General features: G+C 41.1%; 1 protein-coding gene across 1 annotated transcript; it reads right to left on the bottom strand.

Annotated features, from left to right (window-relative positions):
• Window positions 1-8,331: 8,331 nt before the first annotated feature.
• Window positions 8,332-9,210, bottom strand: LOC141244229 (odorant receptor 131-2-like). Its single transcript, XM_073668997.1, has one exon. The coding sequence runs from the start codon at window positions 9,208-9,210 to the stop codon at window positions 8,332-8,334; it is 879 nt and encodes a 292-aa protein (XP_073525098.1).
• Between the last annotated feature and the right edge of the window lie 7,723 nt (window positions 9,211-16,933).

Below are 16,933 nucleotides of genomic sequence, written 5' to 3'. Positions count from 1 at the left end.
GAAAGTAAGTAATAAGAAGTCCTGTTTAAAGTTTGCAAAAAGTCATGTAGGAGACACAGCGAGCATGTAGAGGAAGAGGCTCTGGTCAGATGAGACCAATCAAGAACTTTTTGGGCTAAATGAAAACGTTATGTGTGGCAGAAAACTAACACTGCACATCACCCTGAAAACACCATCCACACCGTCACACATGGTGGTGGTAACATCTTGCTGTGGGCAGATTTTTATTCAGCAGGGACAGGGAAGCTGGTCAGAGGTGATGGGAAGATGGATTGAGCGAAATACAGGGCAATCCTGGAGAAAAACCTATTAGAGGCTGCAGGAGACTTGAGACTGGGCCGCAGGTTCACCTTTCAGAAGGACAATGACCCTAAACATCCTGCCAGAGCTACAATGGAGGGTTTAGATCAGAGCATATTCCTGTGTGTGAACGGCGCAGTCACAGTCCAGACCTAAATCCCAGAGAATCTGTGACAAGACGTGAAAATTACTGATCACAGACGTCTCCATCCAATCTCACTGAGCGAGAGCGAGTGTGCAAAGAAGAAGGGGCAAAAATGTCACCTCTAGATGTGCAAAGCTGGAGAGACAGACCCCAAAAGACTGCAGAGAAAGCTGGAGAGAAAAGTGGTCCTACAAAGTATTGACTCAGGGGCTGAATACAAATGAACGTTACAATTTTAAATAATTAGAAAATCAAGAATCATTTCACAAATACTTTGTGTTGGTGTCACATAAAATCCCAATAAAATACATTTAAGTTTGTGAGTGTGACGTGAGAAATGTGGAAAAGTTCACAGGGCATGAATACTTTTTCAAGACACTGCATATTTTATGAGTATTACTATGAATATATTGGTGCCGTACTGATGGCGGTCAACCTGCCACAATAAATATGGTCACTGACTTCATATTACTCTATGTATTCCATTAGTAGCAGATGAGGAAAGACTTTCATGGTCAACCCGCCATGGGCGGATACAGACCAGTTAGTTCACTATAATGAAATGTGATCAGAGGTCAGAATGCTAGTGGGTTGAGGGGTTGAAGTTGCCCTCCAGTCATAGAGCAGAGGGGAAATCCAGAGAGGAAACAGATATTATTAAATACCTGTCATAGTTGGGGGCCCTAATCGAGATGTTGCATTGAGGCCCCTGTGCTTCAAATTATGAAGACCTCATATGTTTGGTCACCTCCTCACTATAAGGGAGAAGTCAGACTGCCATATTACTCGTGTGAGGATCGCATCGCAAACCCGGAAAGCCGTTGGCTCACCTGACCTGAGCATGACAGCATGTATTTCTATGTAGCTGTCAGGCTTAGGTCAGGCGAGCCGACTGCCAGTCCGAGGATCATACGGCAGTCTGACTGCACCCTAAATAAAGGAAACAAGGCTTCAACAGTTGGCTTATGAGGGTCCCGTAGTCAGACTCCCACCCAAAAAAAAACCCTATGTCCAGATATTCTATAATAAATCAGTAGGAAATCCCTTTAAAAATGCTCACAATGCCTATAGGAAAATGTTTTAGCTTTATTTTTAAAACTATCTACCCCTCCTTTTTCCTCTGAAGTGTGAATGACACAGACAGACATGAGTGAATCGATTCGTAGGACCTTTGTCTGTGGCCACCAGATAGGAGCCCTGCGATCCACAACCTGCCGGTCCGCCCATCGCCTTTTTCTGACTAGTAGATCCGATGCAACGTCATCATTGCGAAGGGATGAAAGCATGATGTTGCGCCGGATTGACTAGTCAGAAGAGAAGCTGGGATGCCGGCAGGAAGGAGGAGGTTTGGAGGGCTACCGTCTAGCATGCACAGACCCCTGACATGAACACTGGACCAGGCTCCTGCAAATTGCCATCATTATCATATTTAATTATTTTACTTTTGCATTGTTTTTACCTACATATTTTACTCCATCAACCTATTGACCCTAATGAATGGACACTTGCTGATTTTATTTTTATTCAAAAACTGTTCTCCCATCAAAACTGGGAATAAATGGACGGTGATGATGAGATCTGGATAAATTGATAAAAGTGTCTTTTCAAGAAAATATAACTCCCCCCCCCCCCCAGAAAATTACCAAATTTTTCAATTCCTTAATATTTCCATTTCTATCTGGCTCATTCTATATTTTTGTCCACTTCTTTTGTTATATGTGTGAACATGGAAACGTCACATACTCACACCAGTTCTGGTCCAGTGAAGGGTCCGTTCTCCGGTTGAGCGGCAGAGACTTCATAAAGACCAGATCTAGGTATATAACGGTTTCAGAGTCTCTGGAGTGTAATCATTCTTAACCCTTTGACAGATGAGTTTCCAGAATTTCATAGATGCTAATGATTCCGAAGGGCTAACACTTATTCTTAGAATGACTCCCCCTGTACCGGATTCTCCCTGGTGTCATCAGACTCATTCTGTTATACCTGAGTGCTCGCAGATAATCACGTCCCTCTTGGGTATATTGCCGGCTGCCTTCCCGGATAACATCCATGTAATATTACATAATCCTATGGAACTCCTCTTCATTTAAAATTAAACAATTTTTGAACTAAAATGATGGGGCAGCGCAAAAATTACAATTTTTCTAGAATGGAGAAAAAGTACATTTTTGAGATGTTTCGAGCCAAGAAAGTGTCCTACCAAAAGAAACGAAAGTTTAAGCCAAGAAGTCATGATTTTAATGGTTGTGAAAAGTTTACAATAGCCAAAAACTGGATCAGGAATAGTCGTTGGTCCCTGTGATCACTTGGCCATGTACTTACTAAACTGAAAGCCATTCTCTTAGTCATTGCCCATATGGTTACCATCTCTGTGCTTAGGTTTCAGTATAACATGGTGGAAACTATGGGCCCAATTCATCATTTGTATTTTTTTTAATCTCTTTTCTTTTCTCTTGTATTGGTTGACTTTTTTTGTTCCAAAATTTTCAAAATGGTGCATGTGGTTTATGAATTTTATGCAAAATCAAACTTTTTGGGCTCGATTCAGCTTAGAATTTTTACCATTTGTTTGGTGTAAATATCTCTCAGAGACTTTTTGATTTGCAACAAATTCACCAAAGGATTTGCGCCTTTTATCAAAGTTGTATTTAGTAGTTTAGTGGCTTTTCCTGATTTTTTGGGCTGATTCATCAACTGTGACCTTTTAAAATGTCTCTAAATGTTTGTTCAAATGTACACTATTCCCCCTACCCCCCAAGGAGCTTTTTGAAATTCTTGAGCTAAAAAAGATTAAAGTAAAAAATAAAGGCCATTTTTTACTTTGCCCAAAGTTCATGAACTTCATGTACTGCTTTGAAGAATTATAAAAAAACAACAACCCACAATACTCTAAAAAAGAACATAAACAAATGATGAATCTGGGCCTTAATTTTTGCCTTTAATTCTATTTTTTTGCGGACTTTTAGTGCAATAAATTGTATAGTCTGTAATACTGTTGCAAAACTTTCAGGCATACAAAAAAATAATTCCAGGGGAAACTAATATATATTTGTGCAAATATTTTGCTACTTTTTTTAAAAATTCACCAAAAACATCTGGAAATCCCAAACCCCACCCACAATGACAAACATAAAAAACATGTATAAAATAGACTTTAAAAAAGGTGCAAACTAAAAGTAGGATAAGGAACAAATGAAAAACAGGTGAAAAACAGCAAAAGCTAGACAAAAAAAAGTCGTAAATGCAATAATGGAGTTATTCCAATTCTCAACTGAGCACACCCAACACTGGGAACAGCTGATCGACAGAGGTACTGGGTGTTGCACCCCCACCAAACTGATATTGTTAACCCATCCTTAGCATCAAAATAAAAGTACTAAAAGTACCGGATAGCCCCTTTAAATTTTGTGACCACTCTGTTGACAACCCAAGAATATTAGTAACCTGGAGGCCTTTACCCCTGGAGAAGGGACTAAGATTCCTCAGGAATGCTGCCAGAAACTCTTGTCTGGCTATGCATCACTTCAGCAGCAGGTCATAACAACCAGAGGGCAGCAGGTCATAACAGCCAGAAGTAGTAAAAATGTTTGTCATGATAGCTCAATGATTTTGATCATTGCAGTCGACAATAAACGTGGCATTTTGTGGTGAATTTGGGGAAATCACTCATATGGTTAGTTGTGCTCAGCTCTTAAAAAAATGTTCTTGTTTGCTTAGTTTATTGCAACCAGCTGAAAGTTTGTACATTTTGATAATAATCTGCAGCAGAGGGGAATCATTTTTATCGCAATCATAGATATATTCTCTCAAGAAGAGCAGTTCCTTTTGCCGCACTACTGAGACTTTGTGCTTCCTCGGGGTAACTCTCCACCCATCGCCAGTGCAATCCAAAGTAGGGCAATTCCGTGGCAATTCTGAGTTATTGCTAAAGTATAAACATTTCATGAATCAGCAGCATCAATCAGAGACACTTAGGGATGTTTCGGGCAGTCAGGTAGGTAAGCACATTTTCAGGGGGTAATATCTAGAACAGCAAGCAATTTTGGAAATTGATTGCCTTTGACTAAAATTAAAATATGTAAAAAAAAAAATGTTAAAAAATTTGTTTCAAAAATATATAAAAAAACTAACAAAAAAGCACAGTTGACCTCAGCATCTAAGTGGTTAAATGGGATAAATAATGGGATATTTTAGCATTTCAGATGCACAACCAAATATATTTATGTTTTAGATTTTTTTTTTAATTTATAGAAAAATATATTTTTTAAATATTTTATTTAACCATTTTTCAACATTTTTCTTTTAGTCCCTTTTACGGAATGTGAACTTACGATCTCTTGCTCTCTTGTGCAATACTATTGTGTGAGATGTGTTTCGGCTCACTGGTGTGGTATAAATGTCTATAGCTGTGACCACATTGTAAATAAGTTTAATCATCTGCAGTAATGTTGTTATTTGGCCACCAGGGGCCAATGTTTGCTAACCACTCCTGAAAGACTACCCTAGATATGTAAGCTGTGTAAAACACACAGGAGTTTAGAAAATAAATCAATGTTGATATGAACTGATCGGTCCCTTATTAAAAGTGATTTCCGGTGATGTCAATAAACTGATGTTTTTATGTGACAGTTCCCTGCTCTGGACAGGGGTGGATATATAAGCTGGGGAGGATGTAGATCACAGGAAGGGGAAGTGCGGCCATCTTGGATACAGTCTGCAGTTATTAAGAACGGAGAGAGAACATGCCAGAGAAGGATCCATAAACATCCCCTCAATGGAAGTATCCCATAGCGGCAGAGTGGAGCTGATCGATTCTGTGACCAGATCCTGTTCAGATGGGAGAAGATTTCTGCCAGGAACACTGCTGAGAGACGGAAAAGGCCAGGATCTAGCGTGAGAGGTGTTGGTCGCAGTAAGAAAGCCATGTAGCAAGCTAAGAAAGCTAAGGCCGACTGCGTCACCACAGTGGATAATGGTACACACGCCTCACAACATTCTGGCACCAAAATTCTCGAGTCAGATAGGGCCTCTAGTTGGATAGGCATATTGACTGTTTCAGACCACGATTATTACCAAGATCATTGCTACATTTCCTAGTTGTTCAATAATTAAGAATTCTAATTCACGCCTACAAATGACACCCTATTCCCACATTCCCCTAATAGCTCAGTGTGTAACTAGGTTGATTCCCAAGCAAAAGGTCATTGGTTTGAACCGAGGAGCAGCCATGAAGAAGATTTCCCAAGAAAAGAGAAACAGCGTCATCCAGATCATCGATAGCATGAGTGCTATGACAGTTGGAAGAATACGAAATTAAGTCCTTCCATCCATTCAGAAGCTAAGAGGTGGACGTCCAGGCAAAATAACGGAATCAACTAGTCGGCTCATCACAAGGTCTATCAGTTCTGGTGCAACAAACACGACAGTGGATGTGGCTCGTATGCTTCGTAATAGTGATATCACAGATGTCCATGCAAGCACTGAGCGACACACGTTACACAAGTCTGTAATGGTGGCCCGAAAAAAGGTGAAGAAGCCTCAATTTCAATATCATCATAACAACTGTTGGCTCGAGTTTGGAAAAAAGTACAAAAAGTGAACAGTAGGAGATTGGAAAGTGGTGATTTGGAATGATGAGACAAAAGTCAATAGACTAGGCTCTGATGGTGTCACGCCAGGTGTGGCTTACTGCAACACAGAGGGAAAAGGGAAAGGGAGCCCAGATGCTAGGGAAAGGGGGGGAAGTGGAGACTTCCTAGTCCGGTCTAGTGTCACCCTGTCTCAACTGTCGTCCCTATATTGCCTCCTCAGCAATTGCCGCATGCGTGCCTCGCCCTATTCTCCCTGGCGTATGGCTACGGCTAGGGATGGAAGGAGATGAACACTATTCAACCTCCGCTAAACTCTATAGACAGCAAGGGTGGACAAAACAGGGGAAATGGCTTAGCTTTAGATGAACTCCAAATAAGCACATGGCCTCAAGCTCCAGAGAGGACGAAGTACTGCTCCTGCTAAGCTTCACAAGTAGAAATGGATATAGCCGGCGACTCCCTCTCAGACACACCAGGTATATATACACCCAAGATGCTCGGTCCTAAAGACAGCATCTTATCTAAGAAACTGTCTGCAATTACAAATGTAGAGATCTCGTGCAACCCACTGCAGGGCGACTGTCTGTCACCTCTGACACACCCGTGACAGATGGTTGCAAATGAGTCTGGAAGAAGCAAGGGAAAAAGAGGATAATGGATCTAGAAATTGAAGGAACTGTCAAATTGGATGGAGAAAGCCTGATGATATAGGGTTGTTTAACAGCCAAAGGTGTTGTATACTTGACCAGGATCGATGGTGGTCTCAATGCTGAGCTATATGTGAGTATTCTACAAGACGAGTTAATTCGTATACTCGAGTGCTCTGGGTATCAAAAGGACAATCGAACACTTGTGAGTAGAGTTGAAGAAAAATACTGGTCGACTCACCAAAGTGAGTCGACCAGTATGCGCCAACTTTGGGGACATGGAGAAGAGACCAGGGATGAGATTTCGGTCGAGACTTGCTTCAATCTGATCAGGAGCATGCCCAGAAGGATTCAGGCAGTGTTGAAAGCCAAAGTTGGATTACCAAAATAAGAGAAAAACAGTAACAATGCAGTGACATGATATGATGGTGAGATATGGAGCCTGAAAGTCAAAAGTTCAAAACATTGTTGCATTTCTGCTTGTCAGTGTATCTTCCTGCCTCTTGTGAGACTTTCAAAACCATCAAGTTTGTGGCATCATGCGAGACTGTGTAACCTCTAAGTTCATTGCCTTCCCATGAGTGAAGTTGTGGAGCTGTCATCTGTGAGTGCTTGCACTCCTCCTGCCTTCCATGAGCAAATAACCACTCTTGAATCAAGGACCACTACATCTCTGAGTGGGAAACACTCTACAATTAAGGACCCACCACTACATCCTTGAGAAGAAAACACTCTGCAATTGAGGACCACTACATCCCAGAGAGGGAAACCACTCTACAATCAAGGACTACTACATCCATAAGTGGTAAACCACTCTGCAATCAAGAACTCTAAATCTATGACAGGAAAACACTCTGCAATTAAGACCACTAGATCTCTAATGGGAAAACACTCTGCAATCAAGGACCACTGCATCCCTGAGTAGGAAACACTCTACAATGAAGGACCCACCACTACATCCTTGAGATGAAAGCACTCTGCATTCAAGGATCACTAAATCCCAGAGTGGAAAACCATTCTACAATCAAGGACCATTATTTCCCTGAGCAGGAAAACATTCTCCAATCAAGGACCACTGTATTATATTATATTTAAAAAGACAAAATGTGGCATTTCATGCCTACTGTTGAAATGACAAGAAATCCGTGTGGAGAAACCCGAAAGGGACACCTCCCTCTATGACATCCCTATGTCCTAGTTGGGGATGTGGACAGAGCCCTTTGCTCAATATTGTACAAAATAAGTGGCACAAGATGCCAAAAATTTTTTTTGTGGTACTCTTTTGGGAGATGTCTGTGCTACACATGTCTATGTATTGCTATCTGGTGGCTGTGATGTAAATTTAAGTCTGTAGAAGGTTTTGCTATCATGTCAAAATGATGTAATGAATTTTTTTGTGACAATTAGAAGATCTTAACTAAATTTGATCAAATTAAAGGGATGACAAATCTGTATGAGACAACCATTTAAGGGAGTTAGTAATTGTGACATCTCTATTTTATTTTTGGACTGTGTCTATGTCAATGCAATTAAAGCCAGTATGAGTCCAAACTAATACTTTTCAAGACAAAACTTTTTGAACTTTATGAGCAGAGGAGGAGATCGTCCATGTATCTGAGTGTACAAGTTTTTTTGTCTTTATTATCTAACAAAAGTATCTTGATAAAGACTTCTTTATATATTGTTTCAAGAGTTCATCTCGGATTCCATAGATTAAGGGGTTGAGGAACCTGGGCAAACACGTGAACACAAAGAAATGTATTGTTGGAAAGAACTCCGGCCATTTGGAAGTATAGGCTTGGGTGAGTGTGGTCAACAATGGACTGGTGCACAATAGTATCTGAAAGGCATGGATGATAACCGTCCTCCCGGCTTTAGAGGCAGAAGAAGACTGAGGACACACTTTGTTGGCCACCTGCATGACCTTGACATATGTGAATATGATGATTACTCCAATTGCGATGAAGCACAGAATGAGGCTTATGGACTGTATGATATCTTGAATTGTGTTGACCACCAAATTTTCGACCCGGCATACAACATAAAGATTGAATATATTTGTCATTGATGAGGCCATGACACAGAATTCAGCCACATATGGGATCATCGCAAGGGAACATATCATGGTGAACACGGCATTAGCTCTTTGGGGTGTACAGAGCTCCGCGTGTCGCAGTGGATGACAAATAGCGATATACTGTTCCACCGCCATGGCCGCCAGGTTACACGGGGTGACTTTGAATGCTCCTGCAGAGAAGGTGTATAAAATGTAACAAAGAGGCACAGGAACGCGTAATAAATTTATAGACGCCAACATTAAATAGAACGCTAGAAAAAGATACAATGTGTCATTGAAGAGCAAGAAAACAAAGAGGACATATCGAGCGTTCTCCCGTAGAGTCGGAGTCTTGAGGAAGATGTTAAAGACCAAAGTAATGAAGCAAAGGAAAAAAATGAAACCGATGATGATTGAGGGAATGATGGTCCAATGTATGAACAGGAAGATTGTGCTGCTGATGGTCATCGTGTGGGTTGTGTTGTCTTGGAGCACGGATGAGTTCACCATATTGGAGGTGTGATGGCCTCGTCGTTTGGGAATGTCATGTTTGTAGAGGAAGAGAGAAAAACATTTTTGTTACTCATCCATGCAATCCCTTTCTTGTTGTGTTAATTACGGAACACACAAGACAGTGGTATAGACTACTGCCAAATTGTTAGCTCTTCCTACACAAGCTATAAGCCTCCTGCAGAAACTGATCTAAGCAATTTATACACAAACAGTAGAAGTAACTGAAAGTTGTCAACGAAAGATAAACAAGAAAAACTTAGTACAAAACTTTAGATGGATGTAAACTGAAAATAAAGGAAACAAAAAAGTAACAAAACATCCACTTTTTTTTTGTTTTTGGGGGACACAAAAGACCATGAAAGGTCCAAAAGCAGTCCTGGTGGGAGGTAAATAAAAAGTATAATAAATCTGGTAAGCATCGAATATATAGAGGTGTATAAGTTGCTGCCTGATGACAGTGTATTGGAAGCAAGGCCCAATGTTGCCAATTGAGTTGAGCTGTGAGTTTGAAAGGAGGGATCTTGCTTCAGGTCAATGGCCATACTGATCCATAAAGCGTAAGTAGCCTAGAATGATGTCCATAACAAGGAAAAGAGAGTTGGACCTTTGGAAGGAGACTGTTTGTGACAAATAGATGGAAGAGTTGTAGCTAGATTTGACCTAATCGATTTGAGGCAAATCAAATTTGTCTCAAATTTTACAGAATATTTGGATTTGCCAGAATTCAACTTTTTTGATTCGCTACCTGCTAATCCAGCATTATGACGACTATTTATCTGGATTCTAAACAGTCAGTAAGGAGTGAAAAATCCTATGCTAAATTATAAATGTTGCTCTCTCCCCTGTTACTCCCTCCCATCCAGTTTTCTCCTGCACCATCTCAGGTGTCTTTGGTGCTGACTAACATCATGATGTCATGGGGTGACATGTCACGACATCATGGAATTCCTTGACTAGGAGGAGAAGTCTGGACCACAGGTAGAGACAGGAGGCCTGAAGAGTAGAAGGGACTGGAGGGAGCGACATTTAAGGGCAAAGGAGAGGTGTGCATTATTTTTTGTCCTATATTTACTGTACTTTGGGGGTTGGAGAGGCCTCGGAGGATAATAAAGTAGATTGGATTGCTGATGAATTTTGGGGCCGAATTTTAATTTTGTCCGATTTGTTCATGTCTAGCTGTAGCTAAATCTAGAAACATATAAATATTTTCTAAGATGAAGGACTACTATGGATAGTAAGGAGGGGAGGATCACCAGATAGGAGAGGCTACCACCATCAACTATACCTTTCAGTAAGAAGTCGCAGAAAGAACTCACAGAGGCATAAATAGGATGGTTGTATGACCAGATAGAGTTACCAAGGCATTGAGAGAAGAGGATGATTGGGACAGGCAGGCGACCACAAAAGGAAAAAATCACAAGACCCAGAGACCTTGGATTGCTGGAAGAAAATGGAAAGTGGTGAAATTTGAGGACTGTGTTGCCGACTCTGGCAGTGGTGGATCCCAACGTCTTGTTTCAAATAAGCGACTATGGTGGTTTTGTCGGATTGGAACTAGCTTGGAATAGTATTTGCACCAAGAACTTTGTCAGTGTCAAGTCAACTGAAGAGGAAAGTATGGAGATTCCAGGGGAGGTTTATTTTTTTCTGACTGAAATAGTTGTAATTATCCAAAAAAATAGAAGATGAAAAGATAATTCTTTCCCATAAGTTAATATTTTGTCGGGGTTGAACAGAAGATGGCTGAAGTCAAAAGAGAACTGACACAAGAGGGAGGTTAGACACCAGAAGAAGGAAGAGGATAACTATGTCAGAGCCTGACTACACGGATATAGAGAGGAGAACCTTACCAGGGCCATCAGACAGCCATAGGAACATAAAGTCAATAGCACATTGAATCTAATCCCAAGTCGTGGACATGACTCTCCCTGTCCTTGATTGAAGTTCAGTAGTGGATCTTGGGACCTGCAATGCAGAAGAGAGAACACAAACATGCAAAAATATAACTGCAAACAATAATATCAACTGAATTCATGTGGTCGATGGTCTGTAGTCCACAATAGTAGAAAATGACATTATGACGAGTTGTCACCTCTGAGGCCTGAAGACCCGTTCTAGAGTGAAGACACCAGCACGCAACAGCCGAAAGAAGTGGCAATGAGGACCATACAGTAGACAGTGGGCACCAGAGGCTGAGGGGTTGCCGGGATTGCTGAGCAGAAAAGTATATTTTTTAACCTTTTGCTAGCCCTCTACAGTTGAGCAAAATGGTGGCATGAACATGCAGATCGAATTTATAAAAAATCCAGATTCTGGAGAATTAAAATTTTTGTAAAATTCGAGTAAGTTTTCCCATCTCTGAACCGAAGCATTTGGAACTTTTTTTAATTGTTTTTCTATTCTGGGCTTTGTGTCTTTCATTGTTTGCTCAATACTCACATTAATAAAGTTTATATGAATCCAGTCTTGGTAGTGAAGGAGCCTCAGCCTCTGTCTTATATCTGTATGGTCCCTGAAGTGACTTTGTTTGGCTTCTGCTCGGATGATTTATAGTCACACTATGAAATGAACTGGAAACTGAACAGCAATCCTGGGGGTTCTCGAGAATTCCCCTTTGGATTCCACTTTGTTTCTAATTCCAAGATGGATTCTTATAAAAAAACTATTTTTGCATTTGATTTCTCTTGTGATAATGCGAATCTTTATTTCTAGATTACTTCATTATATGCTTATCTAAAAAGAGGCTCGGAGGTACTAGTGGACACAGTAAACGAAAAGGGTAACTACATTTTCATTCTTTTATTTTTTTTTAAAATAATTTTGTCCAGCGTGGAAAGTTAGGAAACTTTGTAAATCACTTTATTTTATGGATTTGTCTTCATGCCTGTAAAGAGAATACCTGTAAGTGGCTCACAAACTCTGCTTTTCTCCAGTTTATTTGTTGCCTTCACACCCTTTCACTGCCATCATCTGTACTCCAAATGAGTACCTTCTGATATCAATGCTATTGAAGAAGGGAAATAGACTGGGAAAAGTCCAGTATATGGAGACCACTTAAATGCAATTTTTTTTTTTTTTACGAGGATTAAGACAAATCCCATACTAAAATGATTTATAAAGTTTCAGAACTTTCCATTCTGGGCGAGGGTATTAAAAAAATGAAAGTGCATTTACATTTTAAAATAAATCTGTTACATTGTAAAATGCTGTTTACCTGCAGATATTAGGGTTAATCTGCAGGTAAATAGCGTTCTGATGCTGTTTTTCCGTTGTACTTAAAGTGCTGCTACCGGGAGAAAATTACCTGCTTTCCTCCCTGGAGCTGCCGGCTTTCTGTCATGGGGACGGTTCAGGGAGTGGCTCACTATACTTTGAACAAGCCCTGGCACTTTGATTGACAGCTGTCTGCTTACAGATGTTATGCAGAGTCGGCTGTCAATCAAAGTGTAGTATACTGATCGGTGCTGTAAGCAGTGACTATAGCCGTTCCGTGCACGCCCAATGACTGAAAGCCGGCGGCTCTCGAGAGGAAATAAGTTCATTTTTTCCAGGTAGCAGCACTTTCAGTAAGGCAGTAGAGCTGGATTGTAATGCATTTTACCCACAGATTAACCCTATATCTGCACGTAAATAGCATTTTCCACAGTGTCAGGTTCAATTTAAGTTAGCAAACAAAGGAAATTTAACCTTTTTGCAGCCTGTACAACTAACATTCAGGTCAGGCTATGTAGCTTGAAAAGAGTTAAACGGTTGCTTTATACAACAGTGGGCTGACACTCTAGACACCTTGAAGGCGTTTGTACACGTTAAAGTCTGTTGGCAAACTCCTCATTGCTACCTCCATCCATGGTCTGTTCTTTGGATATTCCAGAACTTCTCAACTCTCTCGGAATATTTGGGAAACTGGCATAAAACGAGGAGACTGCAAGACTTGCCAATTTTCCCGTGCTCCCCGTAAACTTCTTGGAAACATCACTTTTGTAAGGTTTCCTGTAGCTGTCCCTGGGATGCTTCATCATTAAACAGGGCCAGGGGTCCAATCATACATTCTCGTGGTGAAGAATGGTGGTGTGAAGGGGTGGAAATGGGTCTGGAGGGAGTGGACTCGGAAGAGTGCTTAGTTATTCCTGCGGCTATGCCTTACTATAGACTATATGGTTGGATGTACTTTATTCTGTATCATAGGACACTAGAACCAAAAACTGGAGATACTCTAGAAAAAAAATCCAGGTCTACTCGAAGAGGTTAAGAGTAGGTACCCACAATCTGCTTATTCTCGTTCCTACTCTCGGTTTTGGTTCTTAGACACGTGATTAGGACTGAACTTGCATCCATAATACAGTGCACATAAATGCCCCTAGTATCCTAAAATTTGAAATATTTGCAGACTTTTCACCTTTTGAAAACACAAGTTCTCCTATCTTTTTGGGCACAGAATCACTTCACTTAAATCATCCATTTGTAGCAGCACCATCACCGACTGCTGTATAGTCATGTATACAGTATATACAGTATTTGGATGCTATGGGCATAAGGAAAAAAAAAACAATCTTTCTCTGGATCCATCTCCACCGTCTCTTGCTGTAGAGTGATTAGTGCAATATTTTTTCTATTAATCATTGTTTCTATTTTTTTTATTTTGTTTAAAATCCATCCATATTTTTGACTTGTTTGACATGATTTGCATTCCTTTTAGAGACGAAAACCTTTAATTGTCTATATAATGCCATCTATAAAATACCAATGTTTTTTCCTCCAGGGATATAAAGCTTATGCCGGTTTTGGTTGCAGTCAAATGTTTCAGTTGCTCCTACTGCAGTAATGGCTCCATCCAGTCAGCTGGGCTCCTTCTGTCCTCCGTATAGACTCCCCCAGGTGTCGAGTCCACCTGGAAAAGTCAATCCATGACCCACATCCCAGGTAACCCCTTTAGACTCTTGCAGCCTTGGTCCAGGCTTTGCAGTATTTGATGTCCTGGGGGGCACAGATTGCTGCCCATGCCGGTCCCATCCTAGAACCTAGAGCCTCCTGAGAACAACCTCTCTTCAACCCCACGGTCGTGAGCAAAAAAGAGAGGGTCTCCTTGACAAATTTTTCCATCATCATCAAACCACTCTCAGGATAGAGCCATTGCAAATGAGACAACTTCTCTTCTGTGTTCAGTCCAAATCCTCGGATGACACACAGGAACTCATCGGGCCGTTAGGGACACATTATGTGCTAAAGATGAATTGGCCAATCCTTATCTGGAGGAAGTTTACTTTTATCAACATCAACAGTATGCTCATCAGAGAATGGAGGCATTTCAACAGGTGCATGCCCTCATCCATGAGCCTTAGGTCTCTTTACTTTTCAGAAGACCAAGTTGTCCATTCTGCAATTGGTCTACCCTTAGGTGTCTGACACCTTGCTATTATCTAAGGCCCTCCCCTGGTTTAAGTAATCTTCATCTGCTCCAAAAGGCTCCATTTTAGGTTTCTGCCTTGCATTTCAGTTTTGCAAATTTTAATTTTGGTTAGAAGAGCTAATTCGATGTGGTCTACAGAGCTACACCAGCACATATCCTATAGAGCCCCTCAGGAGTACTTCCTACACTTTCTGTTCATGGGTTGGGTATTTTCTGCTCCCACGCTGGTGCAAGGAGACCTCTTCTCCAGCTGCGAAAGGCCTGTAGTTTTCTTTGAGAGCCATCTCTTGTGTCCACTCATCTTACGGCCAACGTAACACCTCAGTGGCTGTTCATCACTCTATTTAGCACAGGTTTTTGGCGAACTATTCAGCATTCAAGAGGACCCCTTTCCTGCCTAAGTTTTGCAGGAAATAGACTACTCTGCAAGTGCCTGAATAATTTCTTTTGCCTAAACGAGATCTTTCAGAAGCTACAGGGAGAAGCTGGCCAGTTGTTCCCAAGATTTTTGGCCTTTTTGTGTCTCTACTTAGCTACATGTGCAATATCTGGCACAAGACATGACTGCTCATCATGCTGTTGCCAGTTCTCTGTCTTCTAGCGCGCTCTCCCTGGCAGGCAGCTCACCGTTCACCTCTAAGGCCTCCATTCCATGTGGGTCCTTCCCCACTCACTGCTTCCTTTCTCTTCAAAGCCTTGTTCTTTCTATGTGGATGATGCCAAGGTTGGGGAAGTAGTATTTGTAGACTTCTAGATATAGTTCACTTCTCTACCTCCAGTCAAATTCTTGCCCTTCATTCCTTCGCTGGCCAATTCTTTTCCTACACATCCATGCTTTCTTGCTTCAATCAGTCATGGTTCTCTTTCCACACTAGATACAGTATATTTTCAGAGTTACTGCTCCATTTTATGTGTTCATGCACGGCTCTGTAAGTTTCATCCTGATGTTGAAAAACGGTGACAGATTTTGCTGAATGTGAGTATCTTGAATTAAACTTTTGTGGTTAGTGATTATGTCATTAGAGTAAGGAGAATTTCATTCCTCTGTGGACAACCGTGATCCAAATCTCCACATCCCCACAAAGAGATTGGTCCATCAAATTCTTCCTTCCTATTCCAGTTTATTGCCCTCCCCTGGCTCTCAGGTTTTTCCTTCGGGCCTGCAATTCCCTCAGTGCCCTTCTCCGTGCTGGGAAAATAGTGAAAATTCCTTACCTAGATGATCGTCTAGGAAAGGCCCCATCCAGGAAGGACAATGAGTTGGATGCTCGGAAGCTCATCGGTTGGATTCTCAACTGTCAGAAGCTTTGTCTCACTTTTTCTCTCTCTTGTCATACAGACTTCCTGGGATTAACCCCCCACATGGTGGGTGATGCACTTTTCTCACGCATGTTCTCTTCCCTATTATTATTATTCCTTTCCAGGGTCTGTTCCTGCTGTGTTTGGGCATTGTTCTCTCTTCCAGGTTCAGGTCAGGTTGGTTCCTATGACTGAAAATATGATTTTTTTTTTTTTTATTAAAGCGTTATTTTTTTTAACCCATTGTGTTATATTTTAGCATTTTAGATATGGCAATATCAAATATGTTAATTTTTTTTTTCATTTACATTAAAAAAAAATTAGATTTGAACAAAAAGATTTGCAGGACTCCAGTCCGGCAGCCACTTCAGTAGTCCATGACTGCCGATCTGGAGGTCTGTCTACTTCCTCCTATCTACTATCAACCCCGATGCCTCTTCTGATTAGTAAGCCCAGCCAGACGTCGTCATCATGGCTGCTTAATGCTCGCTTGTCATACCGGAACCCACTAAACAGAAGAGGCGCTAGAGATAACGGTGAGTAAAAGAAGGCTGTTAGCTCTGGGTCCAACAAATCTTTTTTTCAACTCTAGAACAAATTTATGTTTTTTTTTAAATGTGTTTTACATTTACATTAATAATTTTTCTACATTTTTAAGTACCCTTAGGCTATGTGCCCACGATGCAGAAATGCTCCGGATTTTTCCTGAGCGTTTTTGCATCTCCCCTGGCAGAAAAAACGCATGCGGATTGTACATGCGGATTGTACATGCGGATTGTACATGCGGATTGTACATGCGGATTGTACGTGCGGTTTGTACATGCGGATTGTACATGCGGATTGTACATGCGTTTTTCCTGCCAGGGACATGCGGATGTGAAGCGTTCTTCACTTGCATTTCCGCATGCGGGTTGACAAGCGATTTTAGCATCACTTGGAAAGTGCTTGTGACAACTAGGTCACACTATATAA

The sequence above is a fragment of the Phyllobates terribilis genome, unplaced genomic scaffold (genome assembly GCF_046119375.1).
Source record: "Phyllobates terribilis strain yellow unplaced genomic scaffold, ASM4611937v1 Scaffold_2__4_contigs__length_985480577, whole genome shotgun sequence".
NCBI classification, from domain to species: domain Eukaryota; kingdom Metazoa; phylum Chordata; class Amphibia; order Anura; family Dendrobatidae; genus Phyllobates; species Phyllobates terribilis.
The sequence above is the reverse complement of the archived record's forward strand: the minus strand, read 5'-3'. Positions and strand labels throughout refer to the sequence as shown.

Excerpts from the sequence above, each read along its gene's own strand:
- LOC141244229 (XM_073668997.1), bottom strand. The coding sequence starts at position 9,210 with ATGACCATCAGCAGCACAATCTTCCTGTTCATACATTGGACCATCATT.